Below are 10,098 nucleotides of genomic sequence, written 5' to 3' on the forward strand. Positions count from 1 at the left end.
ATTTAACATAAAAATTTGCACTGAGCTTGACTGTAAATTTTAATTGAATGAATACACTTTGGATCATTCAGTAACACACGGAAAAATTTGTCCGGACACTTGAAGAAAATGTCGGTTTGCTTCTGCTTTTCTACAACTGCTTTAATTTGGTAAAGCATTACCTATGACCAAAAGTATGCAACAGCTTTCATTATTCAGTCCATGAATTTTATAGCCAATTACATATTTTTAAGAAAATTTGTGGTCAACATTGTATAACGGAACCAATGTTTTATTTGTACAAAACGATATTTTCATTGCCCAATACCAGGCGCTCATACATACATATGCATGAAGTAGCAAGCTTTCGATACGCATTCATTTTTTTAAGACCTTTTTAATTTTTTTTTAGAAGGCTTTGAACTTCACAAAGTATAATTTTGGAAATTTAAAAATTTATACAAACAATTTCGTACGCAGAAATAGAAAACTTTTTACTTCACACGTATGAGCGCCTGGTATTGGGAAATGAAAATATCTTTTGGATCAAATAACAACTGGTCATAGAGATCGCCGCGCGAAAAAAGGAACTGAAAGAACTAAGTCAAAACAAGTTTAAGGAACTTTCTCTCGAAGAACCATTTTCGAACTAAAGTGCATGTTAAAATTAATCAAGAAAAGACTGAAAGATAATTATACAAATAAAGTCAACGAAAGACTTGGGACACGAACTTTTCTTTCACAAAATACAGTTCCATAAATAGATCGTTCACCCAAACGATAAACGATCTGGAAGTTGAAATTAGACAGCTTTCCTCTGGCTTAAAATTAACAACCATGGTTCTTAATGAAACGATTTTTCATCCCAACATGCACACGCCCGTCTTATTCTTAACGTTAATTACTCAACACTTTTTTTCTCTAGCCGAACGTTCCCCATGCTTTTGTTCTTCTTTGATTATCGTGGAAAACGTTCTCGATATTTTCGTTCTCATTAAATTCCTATTGAAAACGTTACCGAAAGTTTAGTTCCCTTTCTGTTCTTCTTGAGAAAGTTCCCGTGTTGCTTGCTCGCATTTTTTACTTTACAGAAACGTTCTGAAACCGTTTGTTCTCATTTTTCTTCCGTTCATACTGGTCTCAATACTATTGTTCCCGTTTGGTTCTTTTCGGGAACGTTCTTGATATTAGATTTTGTTCTCATGCAGAACTAAACCCAAACTGTCCCTAATGTTTTGTCCTGCNCATTGGTTGCGCTTGTCGTTTATAGATCTTCGCACTACCATTTACACTTCTCTTTCGTCAATAGGTGTACGTCCGTCCGGCTGTTTGCACGCTTTTATTGTACTTACCAATCGCATTAACACAGTATCCAAGTTCTGCTGTGCCATCCATAAGTTTGTTATCGGTGTGAGCGTTAGCCGCAAACTTGGCCTGCTTCTGTTGCTGCTGCTTGTCGAATCCGAATTTGTCAGTGATCTGAATTGATTGCACTAATAGCATATCTTCTTGACTAGATTTACTATCTGTAGTTGAGGCAGTCGTTCCACGTCTACTACGCAGGCTAAGGCGTTTTTGCTGTTGCTTCGGTTTAAGATGTTTATAATGTTCACGGCTGCTTTGCACAGTGCCTTCGAATGTTGCTACGAATATTTATGAAAGAGGTGGCGGGAAAATATTGATTATATGATTTTTATCTAGCGAATAGATTTATTGTATGTTTTATATAAATATATACATACATACATACTTAAAGTATTTAAAAATGATAATAACAAAATTTCTGTAGGAATTTACAATCCTTTTGACAGAAAAAAAAATCATCGTCAATTTAATTTTCATTTTATTTTATCGATTACTTAATCCTAATATATATTTGTATAGCAAAAGTTATCGGCCAAAGTTAGCTGAACGTTGATATCTGTACCTTACTCACTTCCATTGTAGCTACTGATTTACTTACTTGTAACATTCAGCGAACGCCTTCTTCGACCATACGAATTCATCGGCCTATATTCACCAACTCCGTCTTCTTGATCGCACTGTACCGGATTGCATGTAGGCATACAGGGTGTAACAAGTGCACGGAATTGTACCAACTCCGAAGTAGGAAATTTGAATGCATCAAAGTGCGAAAGTAGTATTTTCGCCGACGTCGAGCTTTTGTAAATCGGTCCCATAATTAAGAGATCTGTGGGGCACCCATTTGAGTCGATTAGCGTAATCTCCGCATTGTCATTGCCGTCCATAGCGACAAGCTCGCGTACAAAGATTTCATACGGACTTTGCGCGTCAAGTATTTCGAATTTCAGCGCCAGTGGATCACCAACTTCAGCTGTGCGCAATACATCACTGCCATCACGTGATGTAATTTTCATTAGTACATTCGGTGAATCGACAATCACTTCTTCGCTCAATGCTGGCTCATAATCATCCTTGACATCAAGCAACACCTCATTTGCCACCGATTTGTTCGACAAATCATATTGACAAGTGACAGCCAAACCCAAATCGGATGAGGTGACAATTGTATCGTGGTGTTGGATCACCACATCGTTCATATAACGGCCGGTATTGCTTTGGTGTACGTTGCATTCGAGATTCTGATAGCCCATGCGTAATTCAAAGTCTAGTGCTGTTCTTACATCGACCGCGCACGATTTGGGTGAACCCTTGGCGTAGACTTTGCCATCAAATAGTTTCGAGGTACGAATGCGTGCAACCATATCAATGGCGCCACATTCGATGGTCACATTGTAGCAAGATGAGAGTTCAAAGGTTGTCGCTTCGGGTACATCAAGGTAAGGATCTTGCACGTCAGTGAGTGTGGTGCGACTGTGATGAGAAAGCCGACACACCATATCGCCGGTGTCGCCGTAATCGTAAGAATGGCATCTGGAAGGAAGAGCGATAGCGTGTAGGTTAGAGCAGTGTCGAAAGACTGCTATTTAGGAAATCATTTTAGAGAATGGCCACTCATCATATTTCGAAGCCGAAACCGAAACGAACCGAACAACTTGGGCTAATTCTTTTCAAATCCCGAACGAAATTAACCCCCAAAATTGTAACGTACGTAAAATTTACGTATATGCTTTACATAAAGAGCTGTTATGTCACCTAGGTACCACATAAAAATTGTTCGCTTTACCAATGCTTCCTTCAATCTCTTTACATTTGAAAAAATGCAAAACAGGATATGTATTAATCTCTGCCCAAATATTGCAATGCTCTCCGTAAACTATGTAAGTAAAATTTGCACCCGCTAAAGATGAAATAGAGGCTATTTTCAATGGCATTGCTGTCGATGGGAACCCCAAAAATATAACCGCGACCTTAATGTTGTTTAAGAATGTGTATAACCGATTCAGACTTTCTTTGTACAAAACTGTGATATAAATGGGTTTAAAATCGAAAAAAATGACTACATATATTTTACGTATGTTAACAATAACGTACTCTTGATTAGCGTTACCAATCTAGGGTAAAAGCAAACCGGAGACTTTTAGGCCATAAAACTAAATCCTTTACATGTAGCTTTTGGTCGACCGGCAGAGTGAGAAGGTGATGTACATATATACCTTGCTTCCAGTTTCCTTTTAAAAATATCATCGAAGATGGCACAGCGCCAAAGCTAGTTTAAATAATGACTATGACTTACAAAATATATTACATCCTTTTTGTTTTGGAAAAAATCTACGGTGGCGAAAATGCAAATAGGGAATAGGGAAGGGCAATTGTTGGCTATTTTTCTTTATTTAAAAAATAATTGTTATTTGTTAATGAAAATATAGGTTACCATCTAAGAAAAACATATAAATAAAAATTTCAAACTTTATAATTTAAAGAAATGTTCATAAAAATTTGAAGCATTTTAAACAATTTTTTTAGAATTTTAGCATTTTCTTCCATATGAAGTATCGAGCCCTAACCGCCAAAATAACGTAAGCAACATTTTTTTCAAAATTTTCTTTTTGAAGCAGAAATGTATCTAGATGCTCTAGGAATATTTCTGCATCAAAAAGAAATTTTGAAAAAAATGTCGCTCACGTTATTTTGGCGGTTAGGGCTCGGTATGTTCGACAATTTTGTTGTAAGGAGAATATGAGCAACGTCTTCCACCAAAAGTTNACTTTGTTATTCTAAACTCGAAACTGCTTACTCATAATGTTTCTAAGAAATATAATTAAAAATTCTAAATTTTAAGGAAACATTTTTAGAATTTTCTAATTTTTGTACAAAGTTTGAAAATTTGACTTTCACGGTTTTTGTTAGATAATGAGCTACATACTCATAAAAAATAGTAAGCAATAAATAAACGAAAGGGAAATACCCAAAGTATGCGAAGATGTCTCTTCCCTATTTATATTTTCGCAACTGTGCATACATACCAGGGAAGCCAAGTCGTTGGGAATTCCCCGATTTGCGGGGGAAATCGGGGAATGGATCGTTTTTTTTTCGGAAATTTTAGTTTATGTGCAGAATCGGAATATGAACTGCTCTTTTGAGGAATTAATTTAGTATTTTTTGCTTCACTAACATAACATAACATAATGAGGTAAAAAAGTCGCAACCTGTAAATTATACAAATTACCGTTGATTTAGAATTTTCGTTATCGCGTTTGCGTTCAAATAATGAATAAACACTCTATTTTAGGTGGAATAAAACCGCAACACTTTCGAAAAAAAATTTAATACGAAAATTTTTGCCACTTGCAACTTGCACTTACTAAAATTGAGCGGGCTACAAAACTGCGTACTCAAAAAACGTATTTCTAGAAACTCTAATTAAAAAGCTTAACATTTTAACAAAAGCTTGTAGATTTTTTTTTAGTATTACACAAATTTTGAAACTTGGAATTATATGTTTTTTTTTATCAAAGAATTACCTATATTTTTATAAAAAAAAAAATAAATTAAATTAATAACAAAAAAATAATAGAAATTGTTAAAACTTGTCAAAATTTAGCGCGACTAAAATTTTTTCGACCACTGTATGTGTGTAAATTTTTTTCTTTATTTGTTAACTAAAAAACACGCAGTTTTGTTTTTTTTTTGTAAATAAGGAGATATCCATGGGTGGGGAATTTTACGAAATTTCCGGAAAACCCGGGGAGTTTCATTGTCCAAATCGGGGAATTCTCAAAAATAAGTTGACTAACCTGTATGGAAAATTGTGGCGATTCGATATATTGGGGTACGGATTCCGTTGGAAAATGAGAGAGGCAATTGGCGAAGCTTTTTGCTTTAGGCCCAAACCGACCAATGGTTGTGGCGCCAAATAAGAAGTACATTCCATTGGCATTAAACCTATTTTTATAATCTTTATTTTAAAAAAATCTATATTTAACGTCAAGATCATTTTCTTATAGAAAAATGTATGTGCATTGCATGAAGATGATAAAAAAACTGCGGAATAGAAATCTCTAATTTTAGATTAAATATTTTTTCTAGGAAGAATTTAGGCATTAATGGATGTGCATACCATTTTTGCTCACAAACTCATTTAAAAAAATTGGAATAAGTTTCAGTTCGTCTACGCTTACCTAAAATTTTCACGGTTTGCCGGAAACAGGGCATATTTAAGAGCAATACGTAAGTTGGAAATCGTCGAATTTCTAGTCTTCCGACAACAAAATGTTTGCTCTTCTGAAAAGTACCCATTTTCACATTCGATAGTTCGACATGATAGCGACGATATGTCGGCATTTGTCTCACCTACCTATATGGCGAATTCAAGCATAAATCACGACATTCATCAATGCTGCTAATATCCTGGAACACCGAATCCACCGTTTTTAAGATGCGTCCGGGCAAGCGCTTGAACTCGCACAACTTATTCGGCTCATCAACGCAGTTGTTCTCCAGATAATCGACAGTATCTTGGCGTTGGAACGCACTGGTGCCGGTTAGTGTAATGCGATCCATTTCGGAGAGCTCGCAACTTTTTGTGTTGCGATAATAGTTCGCCGATCTGTAGGAGAAGAAAAGTGAAAGCAAAACAATAGTAGCTAAGACATAAAAAATAGGTAATAATTCTAGCAAGTGCAAATGAATGAGCCCAGATTAATATGTTCTTTTAATAACTTTGACCGCATACGTAAACGTGTCTATAAAAAAAAGGTTCTGTAGCTTTAATTAGTGCTAGTATTGAAAATTCGCAGTGACGTTTGCCTTTCTCTTTTTGTTGTTTGGGAATGCAAGATGTTAAGTTTAAGATTTATGTAAATAGACACAGAAAAAAGTTCTAAATTCGATTCAAACTATCGCGTTATCGGGTAGCTTCTGATAATGAAAGTTTTTAAAGAAAATATAACTTGTAGTAAAAAATCTAAAATCTAATTTATTCTTCATTTCTCATTTAATCCATCTCACTCTCAGCACACTACATAAACAGATAAGTATGCACACACTTGCTGAGCTACGATTCTTACAGGAATAGTTTGTTACATTTACGTTACAAATTTACTGAAAACATCAGCAAACCATGCGATTCGGATTATAGAATTGCAATTAGTTCGGATTAATGAGTAGCTAACGCTGTGAGAACAGCAATTCAGATAATCGAATATTCCGATTATCGAATAGTCGCATCATCCTACCGTTATATTGCTTCACTGAATAAAAATGGGTTACTGGATTGATATAAAAGACTTAGGCCGCGAACTTGCTTGGGTCATTTTCAAACATGGAGCCTTACGAATTTCATATTTCCATTTGATATTTTGACTTTATGTAAATAGCTGCATCTAAGAAAAAGCCTAGGTTTGGCATGGAAATACAGGGTGTATGATCAACAAGAAAAGTGGTACAGGTAGATGAAAATATCATCGAAACTTAATCGTACTACTGGTAATATATTGAAATACTCTTTAAATTCATATACATATATATATATATATATATATGTATAAATTCAAATTCTAAATTATTAATTTTTTTTTTGTGACTCACCTGCACGTAAACTCCTGCTCGCTTAAACATAATTCCAAGCAATATTTTCGTGACACTACTGGGTACGTTCGCTTTGCATAACCATTAAGTTTATAACCTTGTGCGCGATCAATACTCCAGGCGCGCGGACAAGGGCGTACTTTAAGACATAATTTTTGTGCATAAAGCGTAAAGACAGGGAACTGCGACTTGGCTAGGGCACCTGGGGAAAAAATTAAAACGAAATTTAAGAAAAGCGAGCAATGTAGACGAAATTTATTTTCATTAATGCAGAAAAGTTATAATTTTGAAGGCCAATTGTCTGCCGATTTTCGAGAAAAACTCATCAACCCTCCACTGCTCTTCAAGGCAGCTTACTTCGTTTACCCTAATGCGTCGTTTTCGAGTATTTTTTATTAGAAAAGCGAAACCAAATGAATGCGAAAACAAATCTAATTATTCTAGTTTATTATCACAAACCAAATTTTCCCTTACGCACCGAAAACGATGCAGAAGGGTAGACAACGAAATTTTTAAATAAAAGACATAAATCCCGTATGAGACTAGTTGCGACTAATTAATGCCCATTTGTACCTGATTGAGTCTAATGCCGGAATACTCTATTTAGAGATTAGTTTCACAATTTTTTGCAGGGCATATACATACATACAGAGCAAGTTAAATAAAAGCTTGTAAACAAGATATTTGGAACTACCTTAAAGCCCTTGAGGTGTTCCTTGAATTTTATATGGGGAGAAACACGTTTTTTTTCTGTGCTTATCTTTAGAAGACTTTCAATAACAATACTCAATTGTTTATTGAAGCATTTTTTATTATAAACGATATGTTATAGGTCCCCCAAAAACCAAAAAAAAAATGTGAAGGGGCTCTTAAAAATTGTAAGTCTACTGAAAAGAATCAGAGTTTTCCGATGGGAAAATATTGATTTTAAAGAATTCTATTCCACTTCTACGAAACATTTTTTCCCCATTTAAAATACATGGAAAACTTTGAGCGCTTTGAGCGCTTTGAGGAACTTATAAATATTTTTTTTACTTTCGAAATAAAAAAGTTGGGTTTTATTTTTTCGGTACCGGATTTCGGTACAATTCAAAAATTTCGACTTTACTTTTTCACCACGTGAATTACATGTTGCAATGCAATGTTTTGTTATTAAATTATGCAGTAGATGGGTATAATGTAATGTGGGTCGGCCGCTGCGGTGTAGTGGTAAGCAGTGCGCGCTTCCACTCCACAATGCCTGGGTTCAAGCCCTAGTCAAAGCAACATCAAAAAAATATAGAAAACGGTTTTTTTTCTTAACAGCGGTCGTCCCTCGGCAGGCAATGGCAAACCTCCGAGTGTATTTCTGCCATGAAAAACAGCTTCTCATAAAAATACAATCGCCGTTCGGAGTCGGCGTAAAACTGTAGGTCCCTCCGCTTTGTGTGACAACATCAAGGCGCACGCCACAAATCGGAGGAGAAGCTCGGCCAAACACTAACATATGTGTAAGCGCCAATCTATTATTATTATTAAGTATTTCCAGATAAATCTTGAGCTTTAAAATGCTATTTTATGAGTGCAACTAATACTTATACAAATCAATTAAATACGCCATGAAAAATTTTTCACCCACCTGGTAATTTATCTGCATTTGACGAAAAGAGCACGCATAGTCCGGTCTCGTAGTTCACAGCATGGCAAGCAGGATCTTTGCGACAAGCATCCAAGCAATCAGTTAGCATGAGTGTGCCCGGCAAGGAGTGCAACATTTTTCCGGGAGCAGAGAATACATAACTAAACAGATTGAAAGCAAAGGAGGAACGGAAACAGCGAAGAAATAGGAATATTTATTTGATTAATAATAATAAGTGTTCAGTGTTTGGCCGACATGATTCAGTTTTGATATTGTTTGAGTTGACAAAAACAGTCAAGAGTAGCTCATTAGAATGTCAGAAATAATTTATTTATTAATTAGAATAAACAAACTATTTATTGTTTTGAGCTATTCTAAGGCCGTATAGTTCAGTTTTAACTTCATATAATACAGAATTATGTATAGCACGAGTATTATTAATTTTTGAATTTATCCAAAACTAATATCTACATACCCAATTTGCAATTGCTTACCCAGTTGTAATTTCAAAACCAATAAAATCAGCATCACAGACCTGAATATCATTTCCCTGATTATCCAGATTTTCTTCGAGGCTATTGTCGAAAAATTCCACCTCGTCATCAACAGCGTAATTTGTCAATAGCTTAGTTTCTTGTAATAAATGTGATTCGTCTTTCAATGTAGCATTGGAAGAATTGAACTGAGAAGAAGGTAGCCTCACAGTTTTCTCTCCGCTCGTTGCTGTTTTTGTATCCTTTATAGCAGCACTCTGAACATATTCAGCTTCAGCTAGTTTACTACCTTCCCCGGCTTCAGATTTTTTCAAATCGTTCGGTGCTAATTTTGCAGCCTTCATAGCTGCTGTTTCTGCATTTGGAGCTATTTGAGCTGGTTTGTATTTGCCTAATGCTGTTGTTGCATGTTGTTTATCTTCAGTAGCTAATTTACTAGAGGTTGAGTTTGCTACTGCAGCAGCTTGCTTTGCATTATCTGATAAATCCAAGCGTGAATGTCTGGCAGCAGTCAGACTGAAAGAAGAAGCTATCAGCATGGATAAAAGCAAAAAACAAGATATCCTTTTGTGCTTGTCTGTAGTAGGTATTCTGTGTTGCATATTTGTTATTGGTAGCTAAAAATAAAAATATGAAGGTGTGAAATAGCACGGAAATATGATATAAAGGAAAGTCTAAGCGAAGAATTATTAAAAAAGATGAACCGAAAGCTATTTTCATACAGGTTTTTTTAACGGTAGCACACATAATCAAAAAATACCACGTAAACACATAACCGGGGTACCCGGGTGTCCACTTACCAGTTTTGAAGGTTTTAGAGGCATAATAGCAATTTTTATGGGTTCAAATCAATACTGTTTGAGCGCTATTCCATTAAGAATGTTAATATATTAATATATAAACTCAGCAGAATAAATTTGTTCGGGGCACCGAAATTGCGCATATGAAAACTGTGCATTTAGACATTATTTCGGTTTTCAACAGAAACTGTGCATGTATGCATTATATCGGTTTTTGTTATATGCATTATTTCGGTTTTGAACTGAAATTGTGCAT

General features: G+C 35.3%; 1 protein-coding gene across 1 annotated transcript; it reads right to left on the reverse strand.

Annotated features, from left to right (window-relative positions):
- Positions 1–1,331: 1,331 nt before the first annotated feature.
- LOC108380117 (uncharacterized) lies at positions 1,332–9,558 on the reverse strand (the record flags this gene model as incomplete). The annotated part of the gene is made up of 6 exons (XM_017636490.1): positions 1,332–1,622; positions 1,943–2,874; positions 5,699–5,950; positions 6,931–7,132; positions 8,549–8,709; positions 9,043–9,558. Coding segments are annotated over 6 exons (2,354 nt in total), but the record flags the coding sequence as incomplete, so codon positions are not given.
- Positions 9,559–10,098: the final 540 nt, after the last annotated feature.

The sequence above is a fragment of the Rhagoletis zephyria genome, unplaced genomic scaffold (assembly GCF_001687245.7).
Source record: "Rhagoletis zephyria isolate East Lansing unplaced genomic scaffold, Rhagoletis_zephyria_1.1 Rzeph_scaffold_18294, whole genome shotgun sequence".
NCBI classification, from domain to species: domain Eukaryota; kingdom Metazoa; phylum Arthropoda; class Insecta; order Diptera; family Tephritidae; genus Rhagoletis; species Rhagoletis zephyria.